This window comes from Haliaeetus leucocephalus, unplaced genomic scaffold, assembly GCF_000737465.1.
Source record: "Haliaeetus leucocephalus isolate CR32 unplaced genomic scaffold, Haliaeetus_leucocephalus-4.0 Scaffold140, whole genome shotgun sequence".
Taxonomy (NCBI): domain Eukaryota; kingdom Metazoa; phylum Chordata; class Aves; order Accipitriformes; family Accipitridae; genus Haliaeetus; species Haliaeetus leucocephalus.
Window position 1 is genome coordinate 10455986 of NW_010972576.1, and position 24467 is coordinate 10480452.

Sequence of the window (24467 nt, forward strand, 5' to 3'; positions counted from 1 at the left end):
CTCGCGTTTACATCCAAGTCAGCAAATAGTTTCAACGCAGGAGGCTTTGCATAAGCATATTACCACAGGTCTTTAGTTAGTACATTTTTCCCCTCTGCTAATGCACAAGCAAACAAAGGCAGTCTTTTACCTCATGTTCTCCTTCCTGTGAACTGTCACATACATTTCATAGACTCTCCCTTGTGGAACGGCCCCCGCTGGGATCAGCAAGCTTACTCCTGCAGAACAGAAGAGACACAAAAGATAAAGTGGAGAAAAAAAGGCAAGTGGGTCTGTGGAGTGACAGGAGAGGCAGAAGATGAAGCCTGCAATGCCAGATTTTTCATCCAACCTTGCCAGAAGACTCTAAATGACCTCAGCAACTTGTGAGAAAAAGTATTTACTGCAACCCTGGCATCTCTGGTGGTCAACTGGCCTGTTCTTATTCCTCTTGTGCACTGGCACTGAAATACAGGAGTGGAGAAGAGGGTTTTCTTCCCTTTTATTTTATTTGAAGAGCAGACAGATGGTTACGTTGCTGCTTACTTTGTAAAATGATGGAAAAACAAACAACTCTGTAACAGGACATTTCTCTCTAGGCAATTCTTACTTAATTAAAATCAGGCAAGAAAGGCAGTGGAGCACTGTCCCAGGAAGCACCAAGAACAAGTTGTTTCCTGAAAGATGGCTTCTGTGATTGGCACCCCGTCTTTTAACGCACTCAGCTTCTAATTAGACTACCAGGGAGACAAAATTGCCTAGTCCTGTAAAGTAGCTCAAATTCAGGTACCTAACCATGAAAAAAATCTGGGCAAATATGCTCGGTGCCCTTTTCAGTGGTGATTGCACTGATTTGCACACTTGATTACAAAACACTGTTCTTACATTCCTGCCATTTCAGAAATGTCCTGCTGTTACATGACAAACACGGCACATGAACGAACTATTTCACTCTGCTGGACACGTCTAAGCCAGCTGTCTTTGCAGATGTGGATTAGCTGGGAATCAGTGCAAGGATTTTAATACGGTTATTACTACAAACCTACAGGCAGATTATTTGCGTATATGCATATGCACAAGAGAGGCTCTACAGAAACCTTGCATGGCCCTGTCTCTTTTCTTTAGCATATGTGAGTTGGTTATGCTGGAGACCTCCCATGTGTTGGTGTACCGGGGTGTAGTCACATACATGGCTTTGAAAGGGAGGGATTAGCTAGGAAGGCATTTTCCGTGAAAGCCTTCTGAAACTTGTTTCTTTACAGGCCTGTTGTTACAACCTCATCTGTGCATGTTCTCCACTGTAACAGGGCAGGCGTAGTGTAAATGAAGGGCTTTGATTGTATCAGTAGGAGGATATACATACATCTAGAAGCAGCACGGAGGCATACACGGTAGCGGTAGACAGATTGATATATTTTACAAAACTTATTTTAATCATTTTGAAGGGATTACAGCAATAAATAACCTTTTTTTTCTTTATAAATTGATATTAATATATGCGAATTAAATGTGACTAATAGAGTTTGCTGAAAATGTGCACCATCATGGCATAAGAAACCCAAGTATTAATATCCACCTTCAGCTGCTACTTAGAGAAATGTGAAATCCAGGATTTTATAGCATGAATTTTCAACATTGCTCAGCAGTCAGCCCCAGATTTCTTTAAGTAGTTCAGCTTTCACTTAAATTTAATGGCTATTTTTGCCCCCTGTTCCACAGTAGCTCAGAAAGGAGGGCTACTGCTCATTGATGACTTTTGGCTGCTTCCTGGGCAGTGTCGGGCTGCATCCTGGAAGGACCAAACCACCTAGGTCCCTGGTCACCTAGGCATTTTGTTCTCTCCATAACATCAACAGACAACAAGAAAAGATCCAGCAATGGAGCAGGAGGCAAGGGTAGGCATATCTCCTCGGTCAGGGTATCGTGCTGTAAAATGGCCAAGAGCTGACCACAAGATGTAGAGGAAGGCAGAAATGCTGTGAAACCTTGAGCTATCGTGTCAGGTAGCTGTGAGCTGTGGTTTCACACGTACTGTGGTCCTACCTGGACTCAGAGCTCCAGAGAAACAAGGCAGGGGGACTCTTGACCACTATGTAGCCTGCTTATCCCCCACATCCAGTGTTTTATGCATTTGATTCAACCCCACTTTAGATGTTAATGTTGCTCTTCATTAGCATGCCAAACCCATGGGAACATCTAGGTGCTGCACTTCCTTTGAACATCAACACTTCATTTAGGAACCAAACAGTAGTATGGCTTCCCTAAAAAATCCAGCTGCAAGAGCTGAGCTCTCCCAAGGCTGCCCAGGAGCTCCCTGGATGCTCTGAAACTGCCTCCTGGTGTCTGGGCGGCTTGAAAGGGGCCTGGCAGCCTGGCCTTGTACAGTATGAGAAAGACTGAGCAGCACTTTGCAATTACATCAAAAGGCACTCGTTGCTCAGTCCCCCTCTTTCCTAGTTGTAAAACAAGTCAACAATATGCATAACAAGGAGAGGAATACAAGAAAAGACACTCTTGGGCCTTATTTTCCTCGGGTATGTAATGTGTGCAGGAAAAAAGCCTTCCAAAAATTAATATTCTGCTGTCCTACTTCAATGCCACACAGTCTGCAATGAATTGGAAGTGGAACAACCGATTTGTTTTTTAATTAATTTGTCCTTTTTATGTGTGATGACAGGATTGAGGCTTTCTGGCTCACAGTCCCTTTTCTAGAGCTGCATGAAAGGAAAAGGTCAAGGATGGTGAATCTCACTTCACACAGGGAAGCTCTGAAGGCTCTCCTGTCTCAGAAAGTGGCTAAGAGCCCTGCAATTTTCTGTTAAAAAGGTGGCCAGGACTTTGGGAAAAGAATACTTGAAGTACCTTGGTAGATGTGTATGGGGGGAAAAACCCCATCTGTTTGTTCTGAACAAAGAAAAGGCAGAGTCTCGGGAGAGACCCTGCTTTTTCCTGCATAAAAGCAAGCTAACTCCACTTTTAAAAATACAAAACAACTGAGCCTTTAAGCCAACATGGCTAGCACTTACCTGAATTCGGAATTACTAGGTGACCTCCTAAAGAGTTGAAGGTCCCAAATGCAGTGCACGATGGGTCTGTTTGCCGAGCAAGGCTCTGGTTTTTCATGTTCAGGGTCTCATTCTCCAGCAGAGACTGTGTGATCTGCGGGGACAGCTTGGAGGAGAAGTCAGAGAGGTCATCCTGGGGGGTGACTGCACCAGAGGTGTTATAAACCTTGATTTTCAGGTTGGGCAGTGGGTCCAAGATCGGAGAATTGGTCATTGGGATTTTATCAGAGACATCATGCAAGGCATAAACAGGACCCCTGTACATGGCTGCAGCTGAAGTGAGGTCTGGTGGCACTGCCAGGAGGTCTGCATTGGAGATGAGAAAGAAGAACCATATTACTTCTCTATTCTGATGAATTTCTTCCAGGTAATGGTTCGGGTTTGCATTCCGTATTTTGTATTTTGCACTTCCTACCAAAGGTTAAGATACGCAAAGTCCTTGCAGACTGACCTTAGTCTCCTTTTCCATGCATCTTTCCAGCAAACTCCCAGGGCTTGTATTGCCCCAGCTGCTATGGAATCTAATCGTCATACAAAATTACAGCACGTTTCTGCTCTAAGGATTTTTTCACTGGGATTATTTTTCCAGGCTGCACTCAGATTTCCAGTATGACATGCTTAGCTTCAGGGCAAGATGTTTTCCATACTCAGTAGATATAGTTTTATTAACTAATACCCCCTCCCTAAATGCTAAGTGACAATCATTAACCAATTTATCCAATTGGCCTAACGATAGCATTCCTGAAATAAAAGACAGAAAAAATCTATGAAGTCATCATGCCCAAGACTCCCCACAGTGGGGGATTAGTACCTGCATCACACATTTTTGAGATTTGTTTTAAAAGTATCTCCAGCAAAGAAAATGACTTTTCTGCTAATCTTCCTCATGACAACTCTCTTGTCACCTTAACTCTTACTTTGATTTATTCTTTTTGCACACATACTGCGAAAAAAGAGGAACTCTACAGCCTAAATACGGGTCTTGAAAAAGCCAGTACTAACTTTAGAGTGTTTTTTTTCTGGCCAGTGAAGTGTAGAAATAATCAAGATGTTACACACCAGTGATAAAAATGCTTATTATTAAATGATGTTCTACTGCAACTTCTTCTACATTGTCTATTGAAAGTACAGTACTTCTTAAACTACTATTTATGCCTGTGGAGACAGGGCACAATAAAAAAAGCTATTAGTGAAAAAAGGGGAGAAAGATGTGATAGAATTACTGTACTGTAGTATCACTCCTGCCTCTGTTGTTTCTGTCAGAGCTTTGCCTTTGATTTCAATTTGAGCTGGACCTCTATTTTCATAAAAGTCTTTGTGTTTCACTCTCACATTCACGCTCTCTCTTCAGAAGTTAAATTCCTCTGCTTTATGCTCTTGAGCACATCTGAAAAACGCCAATGTGAGTTTTGAGCATTTGACTATCAGAAACTAATGGGTATGATCTTTCTCCCTTTTGTCAAGTGCCAACAAGCATCCAGCGAGTATCATTCATGTAGCCCAAGAGACCATAACCTTATAGCATCTTCCTGAACTGGTCACCATGGAGTGAAATGACAACTAACCTTGCCTTGCAGCCTTGATGTTAACAGGCTGAAATCCCCCATTTAGCGCCGAGGAGTCAATAATATCTGACTCAAAGTCACGGTGGTTCTTGCGATAGACAAACAGGGCCACGACCACAGAAATAGCCAGGCACACGATCACAGCTATGACGATCCCGACGTAGAGAGCAACGTCATCCGAGTCAGGAGCAGCTAGAGGGAGAGAGGCCAGGAACCTTGAAGAAATGTGCTCCTCACAAGGACTTTCAAGAAAACACATTCTTATTATTCTCATTTCCTGCAGATATTTACTACCTTTTTTATAGGTTAATTTAAAATCCATTTCCAAAGCTATATAACAGGTCTATGCCCTTTTGATGGAAAATGATCTTTGATTTCTCTCTAACTTGTGTTCTAACTCTTTCCCTATCTACTCGTTCATCTATCGAGTACCCAGGCTGTGAACTACTAAGCATAACAAACATTAGACTTAGTCTCATGAAGCAAATTCACTCTATGAAATAAAATAGTATGTCTTAGTGACACAGTGTCATAATATTGGTATTTAGTGGTTCATCTAATAACAAAAACCATGCTGTGCGTTTTTAAACTTTAGAAGCCTAATTTTTTAATCAAATAAAAAGTCAGAAAAACCAAAAAGTCCATTTTCTAATGGAATGCCTGGAATACCAGGATGTATCTTTGAGTTTGCCTTTTTTTTGAACTATAATGTGTCAAGACATTTTTACCTTCGAACCATTTCCATTTTAAAAAAATAAACTAGTGAAGCAGGGAATCAAACACTGACTTCTCATCACTGGCATTAACACATACATATTTGGATAAAAGCCAAAGCAAGCATAAGAAATAATGTGGTAATTTACTGAAAGGAATCCAGATTTATTAGAGCTGTCTTGTGAGAAAATGGCTATGATATTTCTACTAGCTGCTTATACCGTATCTTCAGCACTAATTCCAGGCTAATCTCTAGCATCATTATCCACTAGACTTTTTTTTCGAAAAGGTCTGACTACATGATCAAAATCTGATGTGTTTCTATACAATGAAGAATCCCAGTTCTAGAGATAATGTAATGAAAAAAGAAAGTGAGAAACCAAATCAGACTTTTTTAGTACCCCATTTTTGTGTAGTTTGAAACATGTGAAATAATTTTTATTTTATTTTCTTGCTCCCCATCTTCTAGCCATTTAAGCCAGGCTGCCCTGCAGCTGTAGAGGTGAGAGCTGGCAGATGTTGAAAGGGACTGATGAATTGCTGTAAGCTCCTAGCTATCATACCTTCAATGTACCAGCCTCAAAACATCACATTTTTTTCCCCCAGCAGTTCAGGAAGCAGATCCCTGAGTTTCAGCGCAAAGAAAGTTATCCCTCCACCACATTTTTTCCATTTGCTAAGGACATTTTCATGAGAAGAGGGTTCATTCTCTCCAGTTTCTTTCTCCGAGGCAGCATCTTCTCCCATTTTCCTCGTGCGTAAGGGCTGTTATCATTCTGTGGCAACCCGCTGACAGAGAAACACTGTGACTGCTGTCAAGCAAGCAGCATGCCACTTACGCTGCTGAATAGGTTCCTCTTTGCCTAGTCACACAGAGCTGGTGTAACACTAAAGCTTGACCCAAGGAACAGCATCAAATTAGCACCCAGGAACGTAAAATCAAACATTAAACTTACAAGAAAATCCATATTCATTCTGCGTTCTCTGTTCAGTTGAAATAGGATAAATGAAACCTTAAAAAGAAAGAAATTAAACAAAAATGGGAACAAAATCAAATTAATGAGGAGAACAAAAAAGGGAAGCATGAAAAATGGTTTAATTAAAAAAAAGGAGGAAAAGAAACTGATGGCACTTTAAAATTCTGATACAGCACAGAATTATGATTTTGCATCCCCTGTCTCCTCCAGAGCCTTACTAAGAATTAATAAGCAGGCAGATTGAATTTCTAAGCCAAAATCGGTCTCGAGTCACTAACTTTGGAGTGCTTAAAGTCTTTCTTTTATTGAGCATAAACTCTAATGGATCTAATTTATTTCAGACATCAAGGGTCATTAGCATATGGAAAGTCTTTTTTCCCTATCCCTGCCATATGCTTTAATTCCCAGGACATGTTCGGTGAGGCTCTAAACAGTTTTTTTATTTAATTATAGTAGCTTGCTGTTGATCCAATAGAGCTAAAGGAGACCTGTCGTCACTGGTCAGAGGTTAAATACCCATTCGCCAAGCAGAGTCCATGCACAAAGCCCTCTCTCTGTATTCCCCTGGAATTATTTTATCCTGTCTTTAATACATGTTCAATAGGAATTCCTCAGGGAGCAGAGAATTTGTCAGCAAACAAGAAAGTGAGTGGCTTCTCTTCGAAATTATTACAAAATCAATAAGGCCCCTGGGGTCATAACATTATTTATTTGAAATCTTTGCAAGCACCATATATCGACAAAATCATAACACAATTTACAGCTGTATTTTGGAACGGATAAATAAGAGAGATCGTTTCCTTTGTCTTTTCTTTCTGCAGCTCCTACAGCACAGCATGCTGGAGCTGCTTAGTTTGCACGAGTCCTATGAACTCACGAAGCACCTCCCAGCTGCTTTCCGTCCATACGGGAAATGACTGAAATGCTGAAGTCCCATCCTGCTGGAAAGGTAAGTAAGTGACAAATCCAAAGGAAGTGGAGGAGTCGCTGTCAGGGACGGGATTAGAGTTGGTGTAAGACAGAAGGTACCTTTCCTCCATCACCTTCCCTTCAGTGCTTTTGAAGGGAATTTCACCCCCTCTCCTTGGATTGCACTGCAAGGAGCTTGCACAGCCGGGGGCTCCCTGCAGGTGAAATGAAACTGGAAAATGCACTCCTGATGCGTGCCTAATGCATAGGACCACATTACAGGCAGACCAGAGTAATAATCCCCAACTCCCAGAAATGCTGAGTTTGGGTGCTTGGCATCTGTTGTGCTTCACATAGCTCTCCCTGCTTTGCTGCACTGCTTGCTAATGAAGATATAGTCTATCCCAATCACAGGTACAGACACACTTTCGCCCAAAGTTTCCAGACATTAACCATTGCATAAAGGCTACTTTAACTGAAATACCAGATGTATTGGGTTTGCGTGGCAAGGTTTTGGTAGCAGGGAGGTTACAGGGGTGGCTTCTGTGAGAAGCTGCTAGAAGCTTCCCCTACGTCCAACGGAGTCAATGACAGCTGGGTCCAAGACGGACCCGCTGTTGGCCAAGGCTGAGCCCATCGGCAATACTGGTAGCGCCTCTGGGATAACAGATTTAAGAAGCCAACCCTGCACAATTGCAGCGGGAGGAGAGGAGTGAGAAGATGTGAGAGAAACAACCCTGAAGACACCCAGGTCAGTGAAGAAGGAGGGGGAGGAGATGCTCCAGGCGCCGGAGTAGACATTCCCCTGCAGCCCGCGGTGAAGACCATGGTGAGGCAGGCTGTCCCCTTGCAGCCCAGGGAGGTCCACGGTGGAGCAAATATCCACCTGCAGCCCAGGGAGGACCCCACACCAGAGAAGGTGGATGCCCAAAGGAGGCTGTGACCCTGTGGGAAGCCCGCACTGGAGCAGGCTCTTGGCAGGACCTGTGGATCTGTGGAGAGAGGAGCCCACGCTGAAGCAGGTTTTCTGACAGGACTTGTGACCCCATGGGGGACCCACACTGGAGCAGTCTGTGCCTGAAATCCTGCACCCGTGGAAGGGACACATGCTTGAGCAGTTCATGAAGGACAGCAGCCCATGGGAAGGACTCACGTTGGAGAAGTTCATGGAGGACTGTCTCCCGTGGGAGGGACCCCATGCTGGAGCAGGGGAAGAGTGAGGAGTCCTCCCCTTGAGGAGGAAGGAGCGGCAGAGACAAAGTGTGATGAACTGACCCCAACCCCCATTCGCCGTCCCCCTGCACTGCTGGGGGAAGGTGGTAGAGAAAATTGGGAGTAAAGTTAAGCCTGGAAAGAAGGGGTGGGGGTATGGGTGGGGTAAGGTGGTTTAAGATTTGGGTTTATTTCTCATTACCCTTCTCTGATATGATTGGCAATAAATTAAATTAATTTTTCTCAAGTCGAGTCTGTTTTGCCTGTGATGGTAATTGCAGAGTGATCTTGCCCTGTCCTTACCTTGACCCATGAGCTCTTTGTTATATTTTCTCTCCCATGTCCAGCTAAGGAGGGGGAGTGATGGAGCGGCTTTGGTGGGCGCCTGGCATGCAGCCAAGGTCAACCTACCACACCAGAGCAAGAAGAGCTGCTTTTTGATGGTGATGGTTTTTTTGAGGCATCATGGGACAGACTATATTGCGTGTAATATCTATTTAAAACTTTATTTCACAGCAATGATTCTAGCCTTATAATTGCTTTTAGAAATATTATGTTTTACATTCATTTATTTGGTTCTTTGAGGCAAGTTCACCTATGTGTACTCTCAGCACACATACTCAATCTTTCGTAATAACTGCTTCCTACTTCTACCAGTGTACTCCAAGTATTGGCCATAAAAAGTCAGGTAAGCTACTTCTGAGGGCTTGAGTGAATGCTTAGCAAGTGTGGGCATGAATTTACAGTACCCTAGTTACTCCCCACTTACTCCCCAGATGAACGCTGAGGCCCATATTTAGTCAACCTCAATTTCAGCTATAGCCTTATGGCCAATATTTCCTTTAGCGAGAAGCCTCTGGAGACTGAGAGGCAGCCAGTAGGAAATACAAGGCACAAGGACAAGGTGGAATTTAAGCTGGCTGCATCTCCAAACACCTTTTTGCCTCATACTCAAATCCACTGGGAAAGCTGGGGACGTCTCTCTGCATTTCGTGTGCCCCAGCATGTTCTCAGCGGAGCCAGCTGGCATGGGGCAGCATGCATCTCCCTGCTCTGCATCACCCACGGAGCTCGAACTCACCCGTGCAGTTGCAAAGGCTATTCCTCTCTCCATACATTGCATTTCAGCTGGTGAGTTTTGCATTCCAGGTTGTGACTCATTCCTGCCACATCTGAAGTGATCTAGCAACTGCCACTCAATGGGCACAAAGGACTGGATTAGCTGTGATATTATTGAAAGCATTTTCTCCTCCCAGGAAAATGGAAATCCAAATTCAAGTCTTTTCAGCAAAGTAAAGAAGTGTGGTCCTCAAATACTCTAAAAGAAATTTACCTCATTGCAACCTCTTCATAGACTCTGTCACAAATACTTATTTGCGTTTTACAAGTTTGCATAGATTCTTTTACTGACAACTACAGAGAGCATCCTTGCAGCTACATAAGAGTGACACCAGTTTCTTCAACAGAAATGTTTTGTGTATGTATTCAAAGGCACATCTGTTAAAACAGGAGAATGAGGCAAGGATACTGTTTGCTGCTTCCATTAGCCTCGCAAACCAACATGCTTACTAAAGTTAGCTTGATTTTATTCTCCTGTATGTGCTGCAAACTGAACCAAGCATCCAACTCCAGCCAACTGTTTCCATGCAAACATAGCCCAGCTTGCACAAGTGTCTGCAAGGACGCATTTTCAGCCTGAAAAACATGTGGTTTTTACATAGAAGGAAGGCATGGACAAGGTGGAAAGGGTAAGGGCTGCTGAGTGAGATGCGTTTGAGTCATGGCATGCCAATTTTTTGCTGAGGGCCAAGAGTCACAGCTGACCAACCTGGCTGTGGATGGCTAGGTGGCCACTCATGCTGGGTGTAAAGTCCTTGTTGAGGTTATGGCACTACACAAGATATGCTGTGGTGGTCATACAACCCTGTTTTCTCACAGTATGTAGGCAGGCTTCCCTGGCTGAAGCTAGCAGAGACCTTACCTTGGGTTGACTTTCAGCATCCCAGCCAAACTGGCAACCCTAGCCGTCCGCTAGTCAAATGCCAGCTCCATTTGCACTTGCAAATTAAACACATTTGTCAGAGATCACTCAAACGTGGCAATTACAGATGCCTTCTGCCATTTGGGCAGGACTTTTTAGAATAAAACTACTTTTAAACACCCCTTTGTCATGAAAGTGCTCTTCCAAAAGAAAGTGGATGTTGCAGTGGCAGCAGTAAGGGGAAGGCTTGCAGCCATGCTCTGGTGGTGGTGGCTGCGCAGGAGGTAGGATTATTGCTATGCTCCCAGCACAAAAGCACAGGTATTGCTTTAGAAAGTTGGCTTTCACGCTGGTCCCTCTGACTACACCTTCAAACAATGAGAAAGGACATTTTCATCAGATAATGATGCAAACCTGCTGGGATTAGTAACTGAAATAATGGAGAATGACTTCCCTCCTCTCTTCAAAGTAACAGCAGTGAAAAGAGATCTTTTTCTTTTTTTTTTTTTTTGTGTTTTTTTTTTTTTTCCCCCTCCTTGTATCAACAGCACTGCTTGGCAAATACCTGAGGGACTTCTAGCAGGATCATCAAAATTTTTAATGAGAGTGAATTTAGAAAGGTGCTGGTGGGTTTGACTCTGGGATGGCTGCTGGGGCTGCTGACTCACACTCAGAGCAGCTGGTTTCACAGTGAGCTACTTGCTTTGAGAAAAGTAATTTAAGCTTCTTCCTCCAGCTTGTTGGGAAATGTACATTTTCAAAAGGGCTTTTGATGTTTTGTTGTGTAACTTACTGCTGAATGAGTAAAATAGTAATAATCATACTTTACACTTGCATAGTGCCTCCTATTTGAGGCTCTCACAGGCTTACCAAAAGTTGGTATTTGTTTCCCTCATTTTACAAGTACCTCACCCTATGTCGTACCTGGATAATCAGTTGGAGGCTTAGGTTAACGCACAGAAATTGCACCACTGTAATTGCATGGTAGATGCATTCATTAAAAAGCCTTTAATTAAATTGATGTTTCTCCATGCATTCTACTTTATATTCCACTTTAGGCTTGTAAATACATTTTTTGTCCCTGTGGAAGTGCTTGTATTAAGTGCTAAAGGTGGGCTTTTTTTAACTAAAGTAATTATACTGGCACAAATCCTTTGTACGAATGCAGATGTATCATTATAAAGGTGCATTACGTAGGCATTGCCTACTCTCTTTCTATAAAGCATGTGAAGAGCAATTTAAGCACTTAATGATGTAACACACTGGGAAAAGTGGAGAAGGGTGGATATGTCAGGTTGTACTGGAAAGATAAACCAATCTGACGTTGGTATATAGAAAAGACTTCAGCAGGCTTTTTATCAATTTAGTTTAACTCAATTTCAGCATCAGTCACACTTGCACTGATTTGGGAAATTGTGACCATTTAACTAAATAGATTTTGAAGCTCATTTAATTAGTTTGGTGCAGTTTGGGAAGGCAGATGATCCCCAACATTGGAAATCTAGCCTGAGCATTCTGGTCCCACATATCTTGCTCTGACCTTCTGGAAACACATTTGTGCCAGAGGCCACAAGAGACACAACGGCAAGTCTCTGTGGATGAATGGCCTTCAGCGTATCTGCATGTGTAGGATCACCTGCCTTAGGGGATTAGCTTTGACAAATACGCAGGCTGACCCTTTTTACAGCATGAATTCATCTGCTGCAATTTTCCTTGGGAGGAGTAGATAAACCTTCTGCCAAGTTCGGGAAAAATGAAGCATTTGGTAATGGAGAATCTCAGACCTATGAAAGATAACTGTGCAGAGATTATGGCACTGACTCCCTTGAGACTGAAACTGAAATAGAGTGTCACCAAAGAGTCACCAAAATAACTTTTCTAAGCTCCCTTTTTTCCACTGGGGAAGAATATACCCTTCAGCATATTCATGGGCATATATACACGTACATGGTGCTCAGACTGGGAACTCAGTATCATGACAATGGGCATCCTGAAATCCTGTGTTTGATTTTTACCTACAAAGCTCTGGGAATATACTGCCTTGGTCTGCGAACTGACATGTTTTAAAGACAGCTTTTATGTCTGTGGTATAAAACACTAGGTCACGACTTCATGCAGAGGGAATTTTGTAAGCGGCTCCCCTTTTTGGTCCTTAATAGATTTTGCTAGTTTTTTAGTCATGCTGAATTTGTATTAATGGATATCAATTTTAGAGTGAATTGATCCGATTATGAAAATATTTTACTCTGTTGCTTGCAGAAAATAAAATATTCACAAGACAGAAAAATTCATGGTTTTCCATTTGTATTTTCCCCAGCTACTTTCCCTCTTCCCAGCAAGTAACTGGGTAAGATGGTGGAGTAGCTGAAGGTGATCTTTCTGGGCACTTATTTACTAGGGCTTATAGAGTTTGGGTCATATTTACAAAAATATTTACAATTTTCCTGCTAAGAAATTGCTTTATACCATCAGCTGCTGAGGTCACAGATAATGATACATATTTTGAGACTGTATCAAGGTCAGTGAGAGTTGGAGACATGCACTTCCACTTAATAAAGTGAAGATTGCATAAAGCACACCATAACTGCTTGTTCCTTTAATGCATCATATTTTAATCCGGCACCACTTGCTTCTAATCTATAAATGTTCTTTACCCTCTATGTAGCAGTTTCAAAGGAGCTAAGGTCATGTAATTACGTGGCCCTTTTGAAAGCCTAGCCACATGACATGTCTCAATAACATCCTGTTGCAATGAACTCAACAGATTGAGCATAACATATTGTAACAGCACTTACCCCCCTTCTGGCTCCAAAGTCAATGCCCTTAAATTGCCTCCAAGAAAAGAAGAAGGCACGCATACAACTGCTGCCTTTCTTTCTCTACTTTGATGGCTCTATCTAGTGTAGCGACACTGATGTAGGACTAAGCTCTTGCTGGCAACAGGCTCTGAACCACAGCGCTATGCTGGACAGATGAACAGAGACTAATTCTCACATGCAGATGCCTAAAATTTGAAGGAAGCGGTTCTTAGAGGATGTAAAGTAGGTATGTAGGGCATACATTGTGAAATGAGAGTTTCCAGAAACAACCCTTTGTTTCTCTGTGATACATACACGTCAGATGAGTTCCAGTATTTAATAACTCAAAGCCACCAAGCTGGTCATTTTTTCCATACCAGTCCCAAGCAACATGCACCCAATTGCTTCTGTTCTTAATTCCCATGATGAGGGCTTCTTTCAGCATTAATTCAGTTATCTTCCTCTTTTCCCCAGCTCAGAATTTTATTTAAAATCTCTGGCTTTTGCTTAAATTTTCTATAATCAGTCTCAGTCTTGGAAATTATCCTGAAAAGTTTGAATAAAATTGGGTTAAGAACCCTAATATTTTTTTTTAATTTGGTTTTGTTTTGTTGATTTTTGAGTTCAATGGACCTCAATGAGTTACAAAAAAAAGTATATATTGCTCTTTCCAATTTCCAGGTTCTAGAAATTCAGCTTCTCTCCCTTTTCCTGTAAAATGCCATTCTCAATTCAAAGTCAGTCCAATTTCAGATTTTGTAAAACTCTACACTCCTGGGAAGACACATGCAGCAATTCTGAATTCCATTATAAAAAGACATTTTTGAGACAAAGAAGAAAAAAGGCACGTGCCCCTGCAGTGTTCGCAGTGCCGTGACTGTAGTAGTGACCTTCTATTACTAGTCCTGTTTCCATCTTATGCCTCCTTTTGCCTTACCTAGCTCACCATTACCTCTCAGCAATCCTACAGCTAGCACCAGCTTACTGAGTTTCTCTATTTTTAAAGGAAATTCTAGATGATCAATACAACATGCAAAGGCTCAAAGCTTTCAAAAAAGACTTTCAAGGGCTTTCAACATGTTAATTCAGATGCATTGCAATGCTATATGTTTCTGTCTAGTCCCTGTGATGGACAAGCAGTCACATATTCTCATGTTAGGAGAAGGAATTTAGAAGACTTAATTTGATATTCAGGAGTTTCAAATTGTTCTGTGCAGGTCCCACTGTCCAGAGACTGAGACTGCACAAGCTTCCAGTACTTCCTTTTCTACAATGGGGCAGAGTTAATGGTACAAGAGGAACCTTGGAGTAAACCCCATGTTCTGACTGTTTAGTGTTAAGGTTTCACGTTCACTTAACATGTTGCTAATGCAAATTTACCACAGGAGAAATATTAACAATAATCTTTGAATTGTAATTGCTGTTAATTGTTTCTCTCCCCTGCTATTTCCCAGGAGCTCCAGCACATAAACAAGAAGATGTGATGTCTTATACCTTATTTGTGGTGGTTAAAAATTAAAAAAAAAACACAACCAAACCCAAACCAAACCAAAAACAAACAAAGTCCCTGGAGCTGCAAAAAACTCTCAGACAGAATGTGCCCAGCTTCTTCCTGTATTTGCTATTCTAAAGAAAGACCTTCATGTCTCCAGTAATGATGCTGAAGGTCAGATATGATATCAGGCATCCCAGAGATAATGCACAGTAATTTATTTTCCTTCTAACGGACTAATTATTGGCATGTTCAGGGTGGGCTAATAAACAGGAGGCTTGAGGTTTTGTGACTGATTATTTACTTGGGTATTATCTCAGATCTTTCCTGAGTGAGTAGGTTAAATGGGGAGCCTCTCTTGTTCTGTCCTTGAACAGGAGTTTATAATATTCTATAATTAAGATTGCAACTATGTTTTCATTTTAAATTAGATTCCTGACATTTTGTTAACATTGTTAGAAAGGTCTTGCTGGAGTTTAAACACGCATGTCATCTATATGGGAGTGAGGGAAGATGGAAGAGTAGGATAACTTGTTGCTAAAATTTGATGTGGATTAGAATAGGCAATTTTGACAAATCTTTTTTTGCAGTCTTCTACAGTTAAGGACTTTGACCTTTTAGCTAAATCTTATGTCAGTCTTTAGTATCTTAGAAGCACAGAACCTTAACATTGGGTTTGTTATGCATGTTTGACAGCAAAAGTAAACACGTCTAACATTGCAATTTGCTAGATCATGTATTTGCAAATTCCACGTTTGCAATGACTGAATGTTAAATAGACTTCCTGGGGTTTGCTTTGTTTTGCAGTTGTAGCGGGACAAGAGCAAACAGGTTACAGGGAGGGCTGAAATAAGGACATAGGGCAGCACTGAAAAGAGGACACATGGCAAATAGCTACGTGAAGGAAGTGACAGCTGGAAGAAGATCTAGAAGAGGGGATTGAAACTGTTAGTAATGCTGGGAAAAAAAGCTCATAGAAAGCATGAATTATCCACGTGATTGTTCAGTGACAGGTACCAAAATCTTTGGCAGGTCTGTAAGCTTACAGGCAAGGTAACTTGTATTCCCTGGCTTATAACCTCAAAAATCCCAGAGACTCCAGAATCAGCTGATCAGCTCAATGTTCATTTCCCAAACTACAGAAACTTCCTTCCCCAACATGCGTTTTCATTTAAGGATGCTGCCAATGTTTTAGTCCTTTTTGTAGAACACAGGTTTAGAAACAGAGAACACTTGACTTTTACTCCTGATTCTGTCACTGACTCCCTAATGAGCCTTGGGCTGCTCACGTAACCTTGCTCTGCCTGACACCCTGCCAGGAAAGCAAAAGTCATGAAATATACCCACCTTTGTACATGGTAAGGAAAATATAAACACTCATTATTGTCACTGTATGGGTTGTTTTTTTTTCTACAATGAAGTTAATGTGTCAGTTAGACCTTATTGTAAGCTTTGCCTTTTTCTTTCATCTGTCTGCATAACTTTTCGGTTTTGTTTTGTTTTGTTTTTAATGTGCAGAGGAATAAGGGAAGAATAAAAGAAAAAAACAAGGGAATTAAGAAGAATGAAAATTACAAATGGACAAGGTTGGGGTTTTTCTCCTCTCTGCATGCCTATAATATTTTTTAATTAGTTCAGATTTTTGAGAACAGCCTAGAGATCTTAGAGCACTTGCCTTTCATTAAAATTAATGTGGAGGTAGCTCTTTCTGAACTGACAGGGGTAAGACATAGTGATTTCAGTGTCCTGGGTTCTGCTCGTGGCTCTGCACTTCTATTTTCTCAATGCTTTTGTCTGCTTCAAGCAGTAGGTTTTCTAGGCAAGAACTCTCAGTTGCAGAGGGCCCACCAGACTGTGGACGCTTCTCAGCTGGGGATTTCTCATGTCACTACAATAAAAATAAAGATGAGTCATAATTCTGAGATGTGTGCATAAACTCCCTTGGCTGCTACACCATTACATAGTAGTAGGGTTGAGAACAGAATGACACATCTCTTTACTCATATCAAATAACAATATTACAGAAAACTTCCTCTAGGAACAGATGAGATGCATTCTTCAAATGAATGAAACCCACCCTGCAAGGGCTCAGCGAAACAGGCCAGGTGGCTATATCATTAGGCTGACAGACTGAACATATTAGAAGTTCTCTCTTGACCCACATGCTCTTAATAAAAGGGTTTATTTCATTCCTCTGCACACACAGGCTTCTGTTGCAGTCTCCCTTGAGAGAGCTTTGCTTACCTTCTGGAGTCTGGAAAACATTCCCCTGCTCTTTGCACACTAATCTGCTCTGGAGGACCAGAGGTCCTCATCAAACTGCTCTGCCCTGTAATTCTTCCCTGAATGCCTGCTTTCAAAACAAGCCAAAAAGGGAAACAAATGCTTATTCCATCAGAGGTTCTGGCATGTTATGTTAAACAAGCCGGGCATGCGCAGAATATATATGTTTTGGGAAGAAAGAGATGTTAGTATCAGGTTAACCTTGCTTTCTACTCAAGATCTGTGTATAAACAGGCATGAGACTGGAAAAGGGCAGCAGTTAACCATTTTGTGCACAAGCATGACAAACTGCATCTTCTCACTCGCTTAGGCACTATCTTTGTAAGAGGGAACCTTATGAACTTCATACTGCCTTTCAGACCAGGATTTCAAAGTGCTCAGCAAATACAGATTTGCCGACATCATTTCACATCAATTCACTCTCGACTAGAAGGCAACCTTTTTTTAACAAGGAATGGAATTACTAGTCTGATAATAACATCTTCACCATGGTATAGGTGCCTTTTTCTCAAGTGGTGTATCTGCTATTTGAATTTCCAAGTAGTTAAGCTACATGCAGGGAGAGAACCAAAGTGACCCGAGAGTTAGTCCAGATGACGGATGAAGATCTTTTGAATCTTTTCTTCCTTTCTTTAGCAACAGTAGCACGTTTCAGTCTTTTCATGTGCATTTATTTAAATCCAAGCAACAAAGGAAAAGTCCACACTGGATCTGATGACACTTGGCAATGATTCACAAGTGGAAATTTCCTTTTGGCCCTATTCAATGATGGATTTGTATTCCATATTGTTAGACTGTATAAAGCAAACAGGTTTTACTACAAAGAGCAACAGTACTATTTATGTAACTATATAATCCATAGTCCTCAAGCGACAACATGTGCTTCAGTATTACCTTGCTGCTGTAAGATAGCTAGCCCTGTGTTTTGGAAAAAATTGAAAGCACAACTTAGCCAGCCTTTTATGGAAAGCCACAATGGTCTACTAAAGCCAAGAGTGAGCTGAAGAAGGAGCACTGGTTGTCTTCCTCTGACTGTGCTAGTGCCAACCCTGCGTATCACAGGCATGATTTCAGAAAAGACCAACAGCTTTGCCAGCATGCACAGGCACCAACCTCACGCCTATGGACTTTCTGTACTAATTTATTCAGGACAGGGACAATACAGATCTGAACACTGTCACTTCAGTTCCTCAACAGAAAGGACACAGGTGACATGCTGTGAGCATGACAGTTGCATGTCATGACTCGTGTAATAAGCCTTTAACATAACCGTGCAACACAGCTAACTCTCTTCATAGGTTGCCCACCTCTTCCTGATTACCAGCAGCATTTTACACATAACGCAAAGCAGAATTCGGCCCACCAGGGACTTTTAGCATCTGTTTGGTACCGCACACATGATCTCGCAGTCATTCCAGACTGGGCCCAGCAAAGCACTTCCCCTTGTACATTGCTTTAAACATATTTGTGATCTAGTGAAGGGAACTACTTGTGCTGAAGTTGAGCCAGCAGTGGAGTGCTTCGCTTTCTTGGTTCCCACACAGAACACCCACCAAAGTCATTAGGTGGGATGAGTGGAGGGCTAATTGCAGTGTTTCAGTTTATAGAGATCCCCTGTGAGATGCAGTGCATGCCTTTAAAAGTGTTGTTCCTTGCACTGAAGTATTTACCACAGTACTCATACTTCAAATGGGAAATAATGCAACTTTGGAGGCAATAATGCAACTAGCGTGGGTGGTAACCAGCCAATTCTTCTTACACCTACAGCATATTTTGTTCCGGAAGATCATATTAATGCTATTATGGGAATTATGAAATTGTTACAATGGGACCTGCTAGGCAATATTGTGTATCTGGAAACTTAAAATAGCAATGACCGTCCTGAATTTTCACTACAGCTGCTTTTCTTCTTCAATTCAGCCTGCTGTCTCTCTGCAGGCTTTCTAGTTTAATGACTGTTCATCCTTTCATGTTAACAGAAAAATACTAACTACTGGATAAGGGAGCGTATGTGTGTACTAGCAAGATCATTAGTCTGAATAAATGTGACAGCAGAGTTGCACGAGAAATGCCACAGTTAGTGGTAAGCACAAACTAGAGCTTTGGGTGTAAAATACTGTAATTACAAGGGATGGAGAAAGCTCCACAGTTTTTATCCCCACAGAAATCGATAGTGGTGCAGACTGTTGCTCTTTGCTGGAGCACGGGCAGTCTGATGAAAGAGCTTATTGATTTATCCAGCTGATGCCACTGAAGTGAATAATAGACTGGAAGAGAAAGGGCTTGTAAATTAGACTCACTCAATCCAACATTTTCCAGGATATCTTTTATGTACAGCTATATAGAGATATATATTTACAAGTGAGTTTTTTTCAAAGCAACATCCTAATGACTCCTGGTAAGAAAGTCCGTCTACTAATTCTTTGACCTTAACTACACCCATGGTGCTAAAGACAACCTTCAAGCTCTCACTAAAGACGTACACTAAGGAGGAAGCACCAGGGCACCTAGGAGCAGGATTTGGCTATGGTGCAGGTAAGCAGCCGGCCAACACGTTTCCCAGAGGGCTACAGCCACAGAGGAAAGGCGGCTGTGGCTCCCTCCATGCCACCCGTGCCATGACAGACCCACTGGCATGAAGGCGTTGGAGAAGTCTGCTGTGGATCCACAGGTCTCCAGGCTAGGAGAAATGTCAGTTCCAGGCCAGTCCCCACCAACCTCAAATAATGTGGAAAAAGGCATGGTGTTTTAGGAATGAAAGGAGTCCTGTGTTTCCTCCTAGCTCAGCAGGAAGATTTGCTATGAATCTGGATCCACGCTGGTAAAAATGTAAGTGTTCAGATTGGTTTTGCATAAACTGAGAAGGAGAAATAAAGAAAAAGAGAGAGGAAGAGAGAGAGCAGCAGGCACACTGCCACCAAGTACGGCAAATCAATCTTCTCAGCAGTGATGGATCAGGGAGCAGGACTGCAAGTTTTACAGGTATATGAAACCCCGCAAGTATAAAGACACCATTAAAACACTGCCATTAAATTCCAACACTGAAGGATTATCACAGCCCCTGGAGCCAAGCAGGTCAATATGTGACTGTATATTTTTCATTACCATTTTTTATACACATATATATGAAACAGAATAGGATTCACAACAGCCTCGCCCTCTCTCCCGCTGAAGACCTCTGCTTTATAATCAGCATCCGCTTTCACAAATAAAATGCAATATACCATCAACAGATAAATGAGATCCCTACAGGGCTTTTATTCTGCCGTACCATTATATCTACTTTTCCACAAGATTTCTGCTTAAATGGCTCTCTTTATGCACATACACAGAGATGACATACACCTGTCTAAATATAATCTGATAGTGAAGAGCTCTTCTATATGGGGAAATGTATCTTTTCTTCCTAATTTCCCATAATGACTTATTCACACTGCTGGAGCTAGGGGTACGTTAGCTTCCCCACTATAAAAGTCACCAAGGTGTTATACAGTCAGACGTGGCTGGATTTTTATTTTTTTTCTACCTTTAGAAAAAAAACAGAGAGGAGCTCTGAATCTCACTTTCTGTCTTCCCCATAAAAACAAATGTTTTGAGGAATTACAGCTTTATAGGCTGCTGACATTGAGTAATAGTTTTTAACGTGATGAAAGTGTTTGTGCAAGCCACACTGAAGCAGCCTTTTTTCTAAATCTGGGAAACTTTGGAGCAAATGGCCATGCTGTGCCATAGAGTAGCTCAGAGATCACTGCCAGCACAGTAGCCATCTATATGTCACTTTTTCAAGAAGTAGACCTATTTATTAGCTAGTAGTGTCACTTTTCTGTCATTGTGACTATTTCAGTCAAAGGTAACCTGCCTCAGAGAATAAAAATTCCTGACTCCTTTTTCATGAGAGAACTCAAAAGCATTTTATGATCTGGACACATAGATACCAGACAGTTACAACCACAAGGCTTTGGGCAATGGAGAGCTGAGGCTTGACAGAGAAATACTGCAGAGACAGGATGAAGAAACAGGAGGTGTATGTGAGGATTTTGGCTCAGGTTATTGTGCTAACAAAATGTGAAAGGAAGTTTCAATGCACCAGCAAAACAGAGAAGACCTCATTTTTGAGAGCTGATGGGGTGCAGAGAAGACTAATTGTTCATCAGCATATGTCAGAATCACACTAAAAGCCTACTTATTTTTACTTCTCGCTCTTATTAGTCACAAAGGCAGGATCATGGCGTGAATAGGCGCAGGCAGAATAGACTTCAGTGATAGACCTGATCTTCATGAGGCTCCAGCATGCTGATAACTATATAGGAAGTTTGCACAGGCACTAAATAGATGCAGGGTACCTCTTTCTACTACAGGGCACCTCAGATTGAAAAAGAGGCATAACTATTATATGTAGAAACACATGCATCCACCATTCCTGACAGTAAGAAGCCATAAGCTGATCTGCTTTGCCAAGTTTACTCTTTTGGAAATGCTGGCTTTGCCCTAAACCCTCTGCTTTTCATTTGCATTGCCATAAGAGTCACTGCCAGGCTTCCCTGGACAGATGCTGAGCCGGTATTAGAGCGAAGGACTGTATGGAGGAGAGGGCAGGGAGGAGAGGGCTCTGTTATGAGACTTTCTAATTCTTCACTGCTCAACTTCATAAACCTCAGACGGCATTACATTCATCTTCAGGGAAGAAGAGTGAGGTGTCCAGACTGGTGAGAACTGGATTAACTCATTTCTCCATCCTACAGGTGATTCTGTGACTTTAGGTTGTTGATGCTGATCTGCAGCTATTGCAGGTTTTCCTGCAGCCACATACAACCCAGACCCCGGAGGCATCACAGCGGCACTTACCCTGCATGCAGAGCCCATCGGTGCAGTTCTTGGACTGCAGCACCAGCCCCTCGCAGTCCTTTCCCCCGTTCTTTGGCGCTGGGGCTGTGCACTCCCTCCGGCGCCAGTGGGTGCACTCCGTGCCACAGGTGGACCACTTGCTCCAGGACGTCCACTTGCCATCCACTGAGACAAAGAAAGGACACGACTTGTTATGGGGTACATAAAAGTGAGACCAAGCTGGAGCGATGCATGTCTCGGCACAAGCTAGCCTGCAACTCCTGGCCATTCCTGGCAAGGCAGAAAGATTGTCAGTCTGATCTTCTTAAAAAGAGTCAGTCTGCTCTTCTTAAAGTTCTATTTCTGGCCTGTGGATGCACACTCACTCTCCCTCTCCTTTCTCTCTGTGCCGGCCCCATTTCTGCTCTTTCCTCCCCCTTCTATAAACTAGTCAGCAGTTTATCTGTGCTCAATGTGTACAAGAAAATGAGCAACAAGTCAGGAATCTGTGGTTTTGGGGGTTTTTTTTGGCATTTTTTAACAAAGAGGTTAAAGTTAAGGAAGTCAAGCTTGGCCAGAAATTCTTCTTTAGCAGGAAGATATTTGATGTTAAATATTTTCTATTAAAAGATATATCTAGAGGCACTGAACTATTTCACATGAGCAGAATCAGGAACGTGTTTAGCACCTTTCAAAATCCCACAAATGATTTTCAAAAGCACTAAATTGAACAGCTGAAGAACAAACTATGAAATTGTTCTAGTGACACAGCCTGAGCCAGGAGTCAGTCACTTGGAATACCGACCAGAGATGAAATTTCAGCTCATCAAGTTCCACCCACCACTAAGACCCAGAGTTGGATGGCCAAGCTTCACAAGGTGAAAATGACCTTACTGCCATCGATTTGAGTGGGACTGCAGAGGTAGGAAAGCATTGAACAATAGGACAGATGGCAGAACTTTTGTCACAAAAAAGCCACCAACTACCTTGCATGAGACAATTTTGTATTTTTCAGAAGTTTACATTTAAATACCTTTTAAAGGCATGGATACACATCTCTTTCCAGTATAAACATCTTTGTATTTGAAGTTAAGTAAACACGTGCCTCAATTTTAACATCCACACCCCAGACGCTTCACCTGCTCTGACAGCTGGACTGAAGAGACGCTGCAAATATATTTACATCATAGTTGCTTTCTATATTCAAATTCCAGTCCTTTTCCAGAGCTTTCAACATTTATCTCCCACAATTGAAGTTCTGAATGTTCCCCAAATCCCCTGAATTACCAGGGCTGAGACACCGGTGCAAGCTGTGTGCAAAAGTAAGGCTGAATCCCTTGCTGCCTGGTATGATGTAAATGATGATTTTATCTACTTACGCAATACAATTTCATATTCATTCACTGAAATGTTGGATTTATTAATAAAGAGAAGGAGGCTTTTGTAACTAATAGAGTTCTCCTGAAATGACTGGTGACAGACAAACCGTTTATCTAGGGCTATGTACTGTTCATACTGAACCTGGACACAGAGTGGTGCAAGCTATTTTCTGAACGCTCTGGCCCTCGCAGAAGGCACCACCGTTGAGTGGGGCAGGATTGGTGCAGGTCCTTGTACGCTTCTGAAAGCCTCTCCCGCATCGGCTGTTACACACTGACCACTCAGTCCAGGTAGACCAGCCTCCATTCACTGAAAAGCAAGAGAGAAAGTGTATGATAGTATAGGCAAGCCACCCTGGTCATCTCAAAGGTACCTCTGGCTCTGTGTCATGCTGCCTCCAACAGGAGTCACAAGTGACAGCTGGGAAGAGCATGAGAAGCAACACTGAACAGACACAAACCCATGTCTCCAACGTACTGAATGTACAGCATGCCAGAAGTCATTGTACAAGTCGAAGAAATGCTGACGCTGAATGACAAATACCATTTGATGACTATTAGGGCTGGCTGGTGACCTGCCTTCTCCTGACAACCGACCTGACCCAGGACTAAGGTGTGTGTACGGCCAAAATCCCTGTGGGTTCAGAGAGCACCCACAGCTCCGCCAGCCAGAAGCCTGCGCTCTGACAGCTGCACCATTTTCCAAAGGGAGGTGCCCTGCACTCCAGCTCATTCTCGGATGTAACCATCATCTATACATGCTGAGAGACCCCTGTGTTTCGATTACAAATTGATAATTTTCTTTCTTGTTCTTTCCAAAAGGTGATTGCAGGATGTCAGGACAATTTCACTCACCCCTCTGTGGACATAGCTGGTGCATATGAATGTCCCAGCACTTCCACAGCATATATTTAAGCTGTCCAGAGTCAACTCACACTAAATGCATTTTTACTATTGAACTTTGGGAAGATATTTATGCTGACTCTCTTTGTCACCCACCTCAGTTTCTGGGATAGAGGGATGGATGAAGAAAGAGCTGTGGTGGTCTATGTAATAATGTCATCACCAGGATATGGATAACACACTAACTGCTCAGATTCCCTAAACCCAAATGTTTGTGATATGACACAACCCTTAAGCAGCTCTGGCAGCAAACCCCATAAAAATGGCTGTTCTCCTACATATGTCTCTTGACTGCACTGTTGAAAAAAATGCTGTATATGTATGAGGAAGAGTTGCAGTATGCCTGCATCTTTATGTTTCTGCATTCATCACAGTTACAAAACACA

The 24467-nt window shown here is 42.2% G+C and overlaps 1 protein-coding gene across 1 annotated transcript in view; it reads right to left on the bottom strand.

Moving 5' to 3' along the window:
• UNC5C (unc-5 homolog C (C. elegans)) overlaps nt 1–24467 on the bottom strand; it is a 263351-nt gene that overhangs the window by 24503 nt on the left and 214381 nt on the right. The window contains exons 6-10 of the mRNA XM_010586171.1: nt 23321–23488; nt 21821–21985; nt 4610–4801; nt 3006–3350; nt 131–218 (exon numbers count right to left, since the gene is read on the bottom strand). Coding sequence (XP_010584473.1) covers nt 131–218; nt 3006–3350; nt 4610–4801; nt 21821–21985; nt 23321–23488 — 958 coding nt within the window. The remainder of the gene's footprint in view (nt 1–130; nt 219–3005; nt 3351–4609; nt 4802–21820; nt 21986–23320; nt 23489–24467) is intronic.